We start from the raw sequence: 13570 nt of genomic DNA, 5'->3' as shown, positions 1-13570 counted from the left end.
TTTCTATCCGGAATCGACTCCGACATGCCCAACTTATGTCCGGCATGTGAAAGTACCCCGCACGATACTAACCACCCATTCACATACCCCCTTAAACCCACTCACCCACTATCCTTTCCTCTTTGGAACATGTTGTTTCTACGGCTTAACGTTAAATGAGTTAGACCATAACGACCGGTGACTACACTGTATCGACGGGGCTTGATGAACTGATACAACAACAACGTAAATATACAGACAGCATCCGTTGGCAACAAAATCAAATGTAAACAAAAACCACCGGTTTAAGTTAATTCGATTGCAGTGGAAGCACTTGATATTTTTAAACTAGTCAGAGTTTTTAACAGCAGTTAAGGTTTTAGTAGAAATAGCCCATACGTTATCAAGATGCATATGCCAAGATGTGCAGAATGAATAGAACTTTATGTATTTGCGTTATTGGTATATCACTTTCGCAGTTTTTACTATAATGTGGCAGTTTAGATAGCACTGTACTTTATTTTATTTTATTTCGATTGGCAAAATATATACCATCAGGCAACATTTATTCAAAATGTCAAATTATTTTTTGCCGTCATCAAATAGTTAAAGTTGCGAAATTGTTAGAAAGAGAGCGTCGAAATTGCCAGCAAAAGCGGAAACCAAAATAAATAGGCTTTTACAATAATTTTCCAACTGTATTTATTGACTGTCTTATGTAGTAAGTAAATATACAAAGTATTGAGCTGCGCAAACAAAAACAAGAAAGTTCCAAGTATATATAAAAATCTCGTTACCACGTCTCGTCAAATACGGAAAATCTTGTAATTATTGCTTGCAAAATATACCATAAAAGACAATGAATTCTGAAAGTGCTTGATCCTGTGGGGTTTTTGCTAATTTATTTTCCGACGCTTTCTAAAAATAACTGCATTTTTAAGAAATAAGTTGGGTATCAGCAATGTTATGTAAATAAAATGGACGCTCAACATATTTGTTGTATATATCTATATACACCCATTGATAAATATGATCGCCACTTAGCTTATGTACTGTTTAAAGAGACAGCAGCCCGGAAAATAATCGCAAAATCATGTGTGGATTTAAATACATTAGAAAAACAATTTTGGGAACAAGAATAGGCATCGCTTTGTTGTTAAAAAAAAAGATTCACTAGAACTTTTATGCTGATTACAACGGTACTGAGACTTTTATGGGGGGCTTAAAAATGGAGAAGATAGATATCCACGGTCAAAAGTCAATTTTACGCATTTTAAAAATTCTAATATCTCAAAAACTACTCGATCATTTACAAAACTAACTAAGAACTTCATTAGAACGGTAATTGATGTAACGGAAATATAGATGTAAAAACTCCTTTGTATGCCGTCAAAAACAGAGTAGGCATGTTGAATTTCAAATGAAATGTAAATGAATATACTTTTTAATGGAACTATGTATATTTGAATTATGTTAATCGGGAAAATTTTAGAAAAAAAATCGTTTTATGCAACTATTTTCGTATTGTCATATACATTTTTTTTCTCATAAATTTGCTGTTTTTTTAATTAACTTGCAAATTGTGTACCTGATTTGTACGGGTCTAGTAGAACTTAAAGACATCTCCTCCATTTTTACTTTCCGCAACATAAATAGTACCGTACAATTTCCGTTGCAATAATCATACATAAATAGTTGTATCGAACTTGAATTTTTGGTTTGGTAACACAATAAATGTGTGGGGAATGCTGCTGGACTGACAGCCCCTGGCCGGGTTGTTCCGGCCGAGTGTGGAACAGAGTGTTTGCCAATAACAATTACATAAAAAATGAAAATACATATATAATGTTTTTACTTGTTTGGTATCCCTTAAATTTTATTAGTTTCTGCAGCGAGTTCTGCATTAGATGCAATACCTTCTTCATTGTATCGGAACTCATTTCCCTCCATTCTTCGAACCGGTGTTTGATGGAGTGTCTGTAATAATTTATACGTATGTAATAACAACACAGCCGCCGTAGCCGATTGGGTTGGTCCATCGTCCGGGTTTGAAACCCGCTATGGACACGGGGCAAAAAACTAAAAACTGTATTTATATGTAAATGTATGTGTAAAACTTGCACAGTAGATCTTTTAGCGCGCTTTACTGGAACAGAAGTCTCCGATAAAAATAAAAAAAACCATAAAGATATCCGCACAAAATGTAAAATTTCCATACGAAACTCTTAATTGTACAGTGAGTAAATGTAACCAAATAAAAGTCGAATACTCTTTCAGTCTTAAAATAATGCGTAAGTAAACGCTGACTTTTCTTCTTCTGTATGCCGATATTTAGTTCGAGGTAGCATTCCATTACTTTTTCAAAGTCGCGAATTTTGTCAAACACTCGTCATTCGGACCATGCTGTATAAAATGGTTTTCGGGCACAGTGCAGCTAATGTGTAACACTTGATAAAGATCTACCGTACTCTTACTCACTTTCAGCTCCATCGTTGTAAGTTAGATGCAAAAATTCAATAAAAAATATGTGTAAATGCTGTGTAAAAAAGAAAACTGAAAGTTAAAAAAGTCCGCGTAAAAACAAACTGCGTTAAAAGGATATCAACTGTATTAAATATTTCATCATCATTGCTGGTTACTTATTCACTCAATAGCCAGCTTACATGAAATTAATCTGCGTTGCATCATTCTTTCCAATGAAAGGGTATATAAGCGTTGCAATTCAATACGACCGCTTTCATTTTGTGATTGACCACACAATGAATACTACGTTGAAATCAAATATAAATTTGCTGTTGTGCTTCGAAATTGGGTGGGGTGTTTTAAAACAAATTTAATTTTGTAAACCCATTTACACTATCCAACGTATTCACATAAAATTACCTATTTACAGATAAACAGTTGGAAAGTAAATAGAGGAACAATTTTTGACAGGTGAAATGAGTCTGGATGTATCGAACGATCAGAAATTTTTTAGAAAAAATAAGTCGAGCCGTATAAACAGAGAATAACTTTCTAACGAAATTATGAGTGAGAGCAATCCCTTATCACCGGTCGACGGACGCAGTGCCGCTGAGTTTACATCAGCATATGCTGTTGGTGATTTCGAGCGTCTCCACAGCCCTAAAGTTGATTATTCAAGTATTTGTGGTAAGAAAGTGTTAGTTAGTCCTACGGAGGAGCAATTTGAGCTGCTAAAAAAGAGGCTAGAAGAACGCATAGTGGATTGCCGAGGCGAAACCATTTACGAAATTGGCATTGGAGAAGGTAAACTTGTGCACCGATTATTAATTTATGAATAACTGCATGACTGCTATAATAAACAGATGGCAGCGATAATGGTTTAGATGAGGGAGAGTATAGCGCATCAGTGGCGACATTGCAATCATTAGCAACAACAATTGATGCTGATGTAGTATTACTGCGGCAGCGCAAAGTCGAAAAAGGTTTGGCTGGACAGTATTTGGTAAGAAGGCGCGTTGACACCTCTGATTTTATGGAAATTCGGTAAGTCAATGATATTAACAGAAGCCAAAGTGTTTGAAGTGTCAAAACAGAAATGTGATATTATTTTATTTACTCCTTGCATAGCGTTGCAGTTGTTGGAAATGTTGATGCAGGCAAATCTACTTTGCTTGGGGTACTTACACATGGTGAGTTGGATAACGGGCGCGGGCATGCTCGACAAAGATTGTTTCGACACAAGCATGAGATGGAAACGGGACGCACCAGCTCTGTAGGGAATGATATATTAGGTGTGTTAAATTTACCACGTCTTGATCGTCAGTTTTAATCATTTACTGCAACTTAATTTCGCCAGGTTTTGATAGTGTTGGAAATGTTGTTAACAAGCCTGATCATGGCACTCTGGACTGGGTCAAGATATGCGAAAAATCCGCGAAAGTTATTACATTCATTGACTTGGCGGGACATGAACGCTATTTAAAAACAACAGTATTTGGCATGACAGGGCATGCTCCAGACTTTGGAATGCTAATGGTAATACAGATGCAATCCTTATTAAGGAATTAATTTTAATGGGATACCTTTTAGATAGGTGCTAATGCGGGTATAGTGGGCATGACAAAAGAGCATTTAGGACTGGCATTAGCATTATCAGTGCCAGTATTTGTTGTCGTTACTAAAATTGATATGTGTCCACCCAATGTTTTGCAAGATAACTTAAAACTACTATTCAAGATATTAAAGTCACAAGGTTGTCGCAAAGTACCTGTAATGGTCAAAAACGCCGATGATGTGGTTTTAAGTGCTACAAATTTTGTATCTCAACGTTTATGCCCAATTTTTCAAGTTTCAAATGTTACTGGAGATAATTTGGAACTACTAAAAATGTTTTTGAATTTGTTAACGACACGTATGACTGGTCAAGACAACTTGCCGGCAGAATTTCAAATTGATGATACCTACTCAGTACCTGGCGTGGGAACAGTTGTTTCTGGAACTTGCCTCCAAGGCCTAATAAAACTAAATGATACACTTATGCTGGGACCGGATGCATTGGGAAACTTTATACAAATTGCAGTAAAAAGTATTCATCGAAAACGGATGAACGTCAAGGAAGTGCGAGGTGGTCAAACTGCCAGTTTTGCTCTGAAAAAAATCAAACGATCTCAAATACGCAAAGGAATGGTAACAATACGAAAATACACAATACGACTTTAAAAATCGCTTTCTAATCAAGAGTTATTTCAGGTAATGGTTAGTCCAGAATTAAAACCTCAAGCATGCTGGGAATTCGAAGGGGAAATTCTTGTATTACATCATCCAACCACCATATCCTCTCGCTATCAAGCAATGGTTCACTGCGGAAGTATTCGACAAACGGCATCTATTATCAATATGTCGAAAGATTGTTTACGTACTGGGGACAAAGCACATGTAAAATTTCGCTTCATAAAGCATCCAGAGTATATACGAATAGGCCAGAGAATGGTGTTTCGGGAGGGGCGCACTAAAGCAGTGGGAAACGTCCTGAAACCCATTACAAACTCGATTGCCGTACAACACCGAATGAAGCCGAATAAAATGCAGGCGCGATGCCAGAATCATGGCCAAGGAAACTCGCATCCAACACCACAAAATCAAAACCAAAATCCCAACGTGCAGGCAGCTATATTTAAAAATGGAAAGCAACCGACAGACATTGATGGGATGAAACAGAATTTAGATGGAGTGCTTGAGAGCTGTGTTGATAAGCGCGACTTGCGTAGTGGTAAGCAGCAGAAGCGCAATTCATCCCATAATACAAGCACTGTACCGGTTGGTGGAATAAGCATGGGCGGCTCCTTAAGTGATTTACAGTCTCAAACAAATAGCTCACATATCGCTGTAAAGAAGTAAAATGACTTTTTTGACTCTTATTTGTATTCACCATTTTTTAATCTATATTCCAGTAAAGTGAATTATTTTTTTTCGTTTCATTTAAACAAACAAGGCAGAATTAAAAAATCAATTAACCGTTTAGTTATGAGTAAATAGAAAATAAGATAAATATGGTTGTTTTGGATTTCGATAGTTAATCATCACCACTTTGCTGGGTCTTACCTATGTAAACAAGTTGGGGGAAAAGTCATTATTATTCCGATACCCAGAACCGGCTTTTAGATTTTTCGCACTTCAACCAGCTATTTGAGCCGGCTTGTCTAAATACAATGTGAACTTTGTTGAATTCGTCGAAGCCCAATGAAATAATAACAAATCATGTTTTATTTGCGCATTGCCGTCCGTTTACTCTATAAGCATTCGCCGATGGGTCAAATGTGGCATCACAACCTGTCATACATCATTGTATCTTATAGGAGAAATCTTCCAGAGCCGTTAATGTTAAAATATCTTAGAACAGCCTTAGAATATCCCAAGATGGCGTTCAGTCTGCTTATAATTACTGAAGAGTGAAGCGTTGATGTCAGAAACAATCTTTTCGAATGCACTGTAGCGAATCAAAAGTACAATTGACAACCATTGGAACTGATGCCACATGACCCCATCATGAGTTTATTGAAGAAGCAAGAGATACAGATTTTCGTGGTTCATATTAGCTCCATCATGCTGCAAGTAGAGTGGTCTAAAAAATAAATAACTATGTGCTCTAAAGCTAATGCTGAATAGACAAACTAATACATCAATAAGCTTATCGCATATAACTACAATATCTAAACTGCTCTGCACTTCTTATATTCCTTGTGCTAGTGATAAAGCCCTCCTTTGTGTTGGAAAGATCAGGTGGAGAAGGACTTGACTTCACTTGGTGTGTCCAACTGGCGCCGGTTAGCATGAGAAAGAAAAATCGCGTAAGCGGTTATCGCGCCAATTAAGAAGAAGAAGTGATAAATTTACTTCGGACCAAATTGGGGACCGTCGGCTGTGTGTTGGGTGGTTTTAATTTAAGGAACATTAGCTTGTATTTAGATGAACGTCTACTGAAAACTAATTCATATACACAGTTTGTTATAAATATTGGAAAAGTTTGTATATTTAAAACGTCTTATTGAATGCTGAAAAAATTGACCGCCTTTTTGTTAAATTAACCTTTTTTGTCTAAATTACTTCGCTACGTGTCTCACAAATGGGTTACTTGATCACACTTAACGTAGGCACTTCTGATTACCATTAAACTAACGTTTCATTGAATAAAAACGAAAAAAACGCTGTTGGTGTGCATGTAAACATTACATACATTGGGCTCTTCACAACTGTACGGACCTAATTTTACACATTTCCTTACAAGTAACTTGTACGACTGCTGCAACTGTAACTCCGGAGATATCCATAGATGCATACACATCAAAATACACAAGGAAACAAATTACAATGCTAAGTAACATTTATATTTTTAAAGTGCTTTACTTGTAACATTATTAAAGAAAAGCCAAAGCACATTTTTTAACTCTATTAATCTAGAAGGGTTTCTTTTTCATTTGGTCTTTCACCCCTTCTATTTCTTTCTTAATATTATCTTTAAAAAATGATATAAATGACCTGAAATTAAAGTTGTTTAACTTAGTTTCTCTAAACACTATCTTTAAATCACTCACTTGAAACGTTCGGGCGTCATGTCATGTATGCCGCGCTCCTGAGCCATATTCTTGCTACGATACATAATGGATACAACCATTTGAGCAGCGCGCCGCATTGGATAACTTTCTGCCATGCGCTGAATTAACTGTTCATTATTAGCCAAATAACGCAGCAAAAACCGAAAAACCATTTTGGACTTGAGGAAAGCGCAAGCAGCTTTTTATTAAAGCTGTGTGCCTTTGTATTTACGAATGAGTTGTTGTTTTAGTTTTAGCTGATTTCGTAGCAGTTCCAACCTTTGAAGTTGTTCCTCCTTATTGTAGTCTATACCAGGCAATTGTTTTACCTCAGTTCTTGCGATCTCAAAGCGTTTCTGTAATTCCAATATCTATTGTGGGAACGAGGATTACATTGTTGCAAATTTAAAAACTAATTATCTAACTCACTTTCTGGCTACACTCCTGGGACTCCCGTTGTTTGGTTGCGTTATCAAGGGGATCCTTTTCCACACTGTTTGATTATACTATCGTTTATTATACTTATTACATAATTTTTATGACCAAAACTAAAGGGTGCTCGGTTCCACCAAATTTTAAAAATAAATTAGGATTTTTGTTTTGATTTACAGTAGGCACTGTCGTCACAATCATACAAAAATCCGAGTCAAAACAAAAGCAATAATGATATATGGTGGCCGAGGCTCTAAATAAGTGTCAACACACTCACCACCGAATTATTTCGTATATGACAGGTAAAATCGCTGTCAAATTGGTATTGCCGCTTGTTGTCGGAGACAATGGATTGGAGTTTTGTTCTGCAGCGGTATTGTTGCCAATAGGTGTTAGCAAAAGTCCATCGGGCGTCAAAATTGGTTTTTTATCCACGGGCTGTCCTCCAGGTGATAATTCCATTATTTTGAACTTCGTTAATCATGCGTTTCGCTAATTATTTACATCAAAACAATCCCTTGATCATTTGCTCGAGCCGATGCGAAAAATGATTAAAAGCAGCGACCACGACAGTAACAATCGATTTTTATCGATTGCGAAGTCAAAAGGTGCCAACTTGTTCGAAAAACTTGAGATTAATAAAAAGTTGCTCGTTCAAGATTTTGATTGCAAATTGACTACATATACTGCTTGTCAAAACCATTTCAAATATTAGCGGTGACGTAAGCTGCACACAACTCGAGAGTAAGTTTTATTTTCAAGATGACGTTATAAAAAGAAAAAACAAATTAAAATTCTTGCCTCAATGAAATTGCTGCAAGAAATAAATAACTTAACAGAAATAGTAAAAAACGATAGATTGTAGGAAAGTGTTGGATGGAAATTTTATTAGTAACAAGGTTAATAAATTATCATTGATATGTTTTCAAAAATGTATACTAATGCATATTGTGGTTTTTACTTAAGTTATTCCGTAGATTTGAAAGATTCCACTGAAATCTTTATTATTTGTTAGTTCTATGAACTGCAATACTTCACTAATTTTATGAATTTCATCCAGTATTCTAGAATCTTTATCCGGTGAATCAACAAAATTTGTTTACAAAAATTGTAATCAGCTGTTTAAAGTTGTAACACGTCTTGAAAGGAAGCATTGATTTGAACTTGATATTTAATTTCTGAAAGTCCGAGTTTGTTGATAATCTTCTCGTCACAATCGACTGACAGCTAAATATATTATAAGGCCGTCACAATGGGTCCGCTGCAGCAACGAATTCGACTGACAGCTAAATAGATTATATGCAAGAATGATAGAATAACGATAGCGTCTTCCGAATTCGCCGTGTCGTAAGAGCGGATGAATAAACAATCAAAGGGAAGGGAATTACTTGTTTGTGAAGAAGAAGAGTAGGCGAAAGCAATGGAAACAACCAAACATACTTTCTTGCCATAGCGTCTTCCGCATAAAACGCAAATAAACTGCATTTGGATGCTTTATATTAGTTTGTGCTTTCACAATTTAACACACGGCACTTCGTTTTCATTAGTTTGATTAGTTTAAATCTCACAAATCACAAGACTGGTCATCTAGCTATTCATTGAATTTTCAGAAACATGTAATTTTTTCTACTTTCGTTTGTTTTGTATTGCGAACTGAGCTGACGCCAGACTTGTCAAAATCGCGAAAAATAAAGTAACTGTTTTTAATGGAGCCACTGTAGATACTCAATTCGCCTTGAATTATACGTGTTTGTTTCAGAGGCGCCAGAGACGTGCCGGAATTCACAAAAACTGGCAACTTTGCAATTGCGGCGAAAATTACAACTATGTAAAGAAGAATAATTTTGTTTCGCACAAATTTATATCGATGGTGTGTTTTTTATTTCAAATTAAATGCAGAAAATAAATGAATTTTAATCAATTCAAATGCACCCCTATCGTTTCCATAAAAGCTTGAATGAGTAGAGAAAAGGCTAGGCTTAACCAAATAATCCTGAAAGATGAATAGCGCGAAGAGTCTCATAGGCTTAAAGGCTCATAGAATGAGTCTCTATAAGTTTTGATTTTAAAACTTTAACAATAGTCGTTACGTTAGACTTACAATTTTTACTGTGCAACCACTAATTTGATATCAATTTTAATCGATCGGAATATCACAGAGAGGAGAGAAATTTTATGTAGACTACCAACAAAAGATGCCCGGGCACGAACAGTGAATCCACTTTTAGTCTATACATAGTTTTCGTAACTTAAATTAGTATGGAAAGCTGTGTTATGCTGAAAACAGTGACCGACGTAAACGCAGTCCCCTGTCAGCTGTTACGATCAAACTAATGAGAACCCCATGTTAATGAAAAATTCCTTCCTTCCGTATCGTAGATTTTATTTCACGATTTTTAAAAATTCCCGCAGAGCCCTGTCAGCTGATTGCTCACTCAGCACACAGTGTTGCCAAGCAGTACATTTCGAAATCATTTACAAAATAAACTTAGAAAAATTACAATTTTTATTGAAATAACTTAAAAACACTGTTGAATACTGTTAATTATAGATAAATGAACTATTTGCATTTGTTGGTTTTTGGCTTTGGCTTATTAAACAATGAAAAATTGTAACTCATAACGCGGATGTGTGAAAAAGTGTGTAAGCAAAAATATCAATGGCAACATTGTGTAGATACAACCAAACACATACACACACAAACCGATGTATTGTGTAAAAATGTAACTAAAAGAACGCAGTTGTTCCCCACGGAATGAGTTTTGCTGAGTTTTGGGGCTGCGGTAAGGGACTACGTACGTCGGTCACTGTTTTCAGCATTAGTGGTTACTTAAAACATAACTAAACTTAAGAAACTTAAGAAGTTGTAGATTTTAGACTCGTAATTTTATATACAAAACAGTTGATAATTTATGTCTTTAGGCAATATTTAAAAGGTATGTAATAGATTTCCAGAGTTAACAATCCAATTTTGGTATTCGAAGTAGAATATCCTTGAAAGCCTCATACAAAAACCGTCTGCCGTTCGGAGGTGGCATAAAACTGTAGGTCCCAATTTTGGTACTCGAAGTAGAATATTCTTGAAAGCCTCATACAAAAACTGTCTGCCGTTCGGAGGTGGCATAAAACTGTAGGTCGGTCCATTTTTTTGGAAATATCATTAGTATACCTAAGATCGGCTAAACATCGAATAAAGAGTGTAAGCGCCAATTATACATATTTACTTACATATACAGTGAAACCTCCCCTTGCGGACACCTCCAATAAACGGACTCTCCCCATAACTGGACAAAAACTGAGGAACCAAGCTTTATGTTGTGTTTTTGGAACGAATTCCACTCTAATAACCGGACGCGGACACTTTTTCTCATTTTTTTTTGTTCTAATCACCTCTCGAAAGCGGACGAGGACCTCTCGGTAACGGACAAGCAAAATATATCACTGAACAAATGTGTAAAGAAAACAATAAAAACCTCTCATAAGCGGACGCGATACTCTAATCCACGGACAACAAAGATAGTAGATAGACAATAGTTGAAATAAAAGATATTAAAAGAATATGGATGGGCGGTGATAACGTCAACAAAAAGAAAAAGTTCTTAAACGCGGATGGCTCAAAAATTGACCATTTGAGTTTCGAATGGGTCGTTAAGGCCAGAAGCCAAAATATACCAATATCGGGTATTATTATAAAGGAAAAAGCAAAAGAAATCGCTGGCCGATTAGGTATTCAAAATTTTTCTACGTCAAATGGATTGTTGGAGAAATGGCGTAGGCGTCATAATGTGACTTTCAAAAGATTATGTGGGGAATCTTCCGAGGTTAATTTCGAGGATGTGCGGCAATTTAAACAAAAACTACCAAATATTTTATTAGGCTACAGCCCAAAAGATATTTACAACTCGGATGAAACTGGACTATTTTTCAGTGCTTTGCCCAATAAAACTCTTGCTCTGAAGAATGAAAAATGCGTGGGCGGTAAGTTATCAAAAGAAAGATTAACTGTGCTATTGTGTGCCAATATGGTTGGAGATAAAGAAAAGCCATTGGTTATCGGAAAAGCAGCATGCCCACGCGCCTTTAAAAGAGGCAATATAGGAAGTTTGCCAGTGGAATGGAAGTCAAACCGGAAAGCTTGGATTTCTCGTGAAATTATGTGTGAGTGGCTGCTTGATAAAAAAATGGGCTGCCAGAAGAGAAAAATTTTATTATTTTTGGACAATGCTACAACTCACCCTCGAGATATTAAACTAGATAACATAAAGTTGATCTTTTTACCTGCTAATACAACTTCCGTTTGTCAGCCCCTCGATCAGGGTATAATAATTACAAAATTTTAAGTGTCATTACAGATTCCATATAATCAAACTATGAATAAGTTCGTGCGGTTTTTTTTCGAAATTTGAAACTTTATTGACGTAAAATGGTTACAAATTTAATATTCAAAATATTGTCCATCGCTTACTACTACTTTTTCCCATCTTTCTGGCAATTCACGGATTCCCTTTGTGAAAAATTCGGTCGGTTTTGCCGCAATCCACGAATCGATCCATTTTTTGACTTCATCGTAATTACGGAAGTGCTGGTCAGCCAGGCCATGTTGCATCGATCGGAAGAGATAGTAATCGGATGGCGCAAGGTCTGGACTATACGGCGGGTGGGGTAGGACATCCCATTTGAGCGTTTCTAAGTATGTTTTGACCACTTGTGCAACATGTGGCCGAGCATTGTCATGTTGCAAAATAACTTTGTCGTGTCTATCGGCGTATTGCGGCCGTTTTTCTCGCAGTGCTCGGCTCAAACGCATCAATTGTCGTCGGTAGACATCCCCCGTAATCGTTTCATTCGGTTTCAGTAGCTCATAATACACAACACCCAGCTGGTCCCACCAGATACACAGCATAACCTTCAGGCCATGAATATTCTGCGCCGACGTCGATGTTGAAGCATGGCCAGGGTATCCATACGTTGCCCGACGTTTTGGATTGTCGTAATGGACCCACTTTTCATCGCCAGTCACAATTCGATGCAAAAAACCCTTTCTTTTGTGCCGTTGAAGCAGTTGTTCGCATGCCATAAAACGGCGTTCAACGTCTCTTGGCTTCAATTCATACGGCACCCAATGGCCTACCTTTCGGATCATTCCCATGGCTTTTAAACGTTTGGAAATGGTTGATTGATCAACTCCCAAAGTTTTTGCAACCTCTTCTTGCGTTTGAGCCGGATCTTGATCGAGCAATTCCTCCAATTCGGTATCCATGAACTTTGGCGGCGCACCCTCGCGTTCTTCGTCTTCCAAGCCAAAATCACCACTTTTAAAGCGTGCAAACCACTTCTGGCACGTTCGCTCAGATAGAGCATGCTCACCATAAACTTCCACCAAGATACGATGACTTTCGGCTGCTTTTTTCTTCATATTAAAATAATGAAGAAGAATTCCCCGCAAAAACACATTATTTGGCACGAAATTCGACATTTTCAAGTGTGGTAAAAATATTGTTGTTTACGCTTCAAATAAAAAACTTATACTGACGTTTGTGCCTTACGACAGTAGCTCTCCAATGAATGTTTGAAAATGTGGATCGATGGAATAATAATCAAGTTACGCCATCTGTTGTAAAACCGCACGAACTTATTCATAGTCCTATTATTTTGACAAAATTAGGAGACATTCCAATGTCAAAAACTTTTGACATTTCGGAGGCTGTTTTTTTTATGAAATCTTCATGAGACAACGTAACGGCAGAAACAATTAAGAATTGTTTTTCGAAAGCCAGGTTTCAAAAAGCTCCGCTTGAACGTTCTGACTTCGAGGCAGAGGGTGATATTCCCATATCGATACTAGCGGCTTTGAAAAAGATTTTAAATGAAAATCAGCAAGGTCAGTACACAGAAGAGTTTTTGTTAATCGACGAAGTTGTTAATACAGAAGACAATAATATTGACGTTGTCATTGACGAAATTAATACTGAGGAATTATCTGACGGAGAAAGCGCAGACTCAAATCATGTATGTGTCCAGGATGAATGTCAGATCAAGTCATATCCTGAAGCACTAGAACAACTGCGTCGCATTAAACAATACGAGACGATATTACTGGATTC

The 13570-nt window shown here is 36.8% G+C and overlaps 3 protein-coding genes across 6 annotated transcripts; 1 reads left to right on the top strand and 2 right to left on the bottom strand.

Moving 5' to 3' along the window:
* Window positions 1-582: 582 nt before the first annotated feature.
* Window positions 583-5463, top strand: LOC128868358 (GTP-binding protein 1). 4 transcript variants are annotated; one of them, XM_054110353.1, is made up of 7 exons: window positions 583-700; window positions 2873-3246; window positions 3306-3486; window positions 3571-3734; window positions 3800-3978; window positions 4033-4629; window positions 4693-5463. In XM_054110353.1, exons 2-7 carry the CDS (start codon window positions 3006-3008, stop codon window positions 5338-5340), a joined length of 2010 nt encoding a protein of 669 aa, XP_053966328.1. In that variant the 5' UTR covers window positions 583-700; window positions 2873-3005; the 3' UTR covers window positions 5341-5463. The 4 variants fall into 4 exon arrangements, with proteins under 4 accessions (XP_053966328.1, XP_053966329.1, XP_053966331.1 ...); XM_054110354.1 differs by lacking the exon at window positions 583-700 and adding an exon at window positions 707-803; XM_054110356.1 differs by lacking the exon at window positions 583-700 and adding an exon at window positions 2197-2215.
* Window positions 5464-6805: 1342 nt separating this feature from the next.
* LOC128868362 (protein NCBP2AS2 homolog) lies at window positions 6806-7207 on the bottom strand. Its single transcript, XM_054110363.1, has 2 exons — window positions 7035-7207; window positions 6806-6978 (listed from the first exon to the last, which is right to left on the bottom strand). Exons 1-2 carry the CDS (start codon window positions 7205-7207, stop codon window positions 6897-6899), a joined length of 255 nt encoding a protein of 84 aa, XP_053966338.1. The 3' UTR covers window positions 6806-6896.
* Window positions 7182-8042, bottom strand: LOC128868361 (mediator of RNA polymerase II transcription subunit 9). The gene is made up of 3 exons (XM_054110362.1): window positions 7744-8042; window positions 7464-7527; window positions 7182-7405 (listed from the first exon to the last, which is right to left on the bottom strand). Exons 1-3 carry the CDS (start codon window positions 7926-7928, stop codon window positions 7241-7243), a joined length of 414 nt encoding a protein of 137 aa, XP_053966337.1. The 5' UTR covers window positions 7929-8042; the 3' UTR covers window positions 7182-7240.
* Between the last annotated feature and the right edge of the window lie 5528 nt (window positions 8043-13570).

This window comes from Anastrepha ludens, chromosome 6 (assembly GCF_028408465.1).
Source record: "Anastrepha ludens isolate Willacy chromosome 6, idAnaLude1.1, whole genome shotgun sequence".
NCBI classification, from domain to species: Eukaryota; Metazoa; Arthropoda; class Insecta; order Diptera; family Tephritidae; genus Anastrepha; species Anastrepha ludens.
This window is presented reverse-complemented; position numbering and strand designations above follow the sequence as displayed.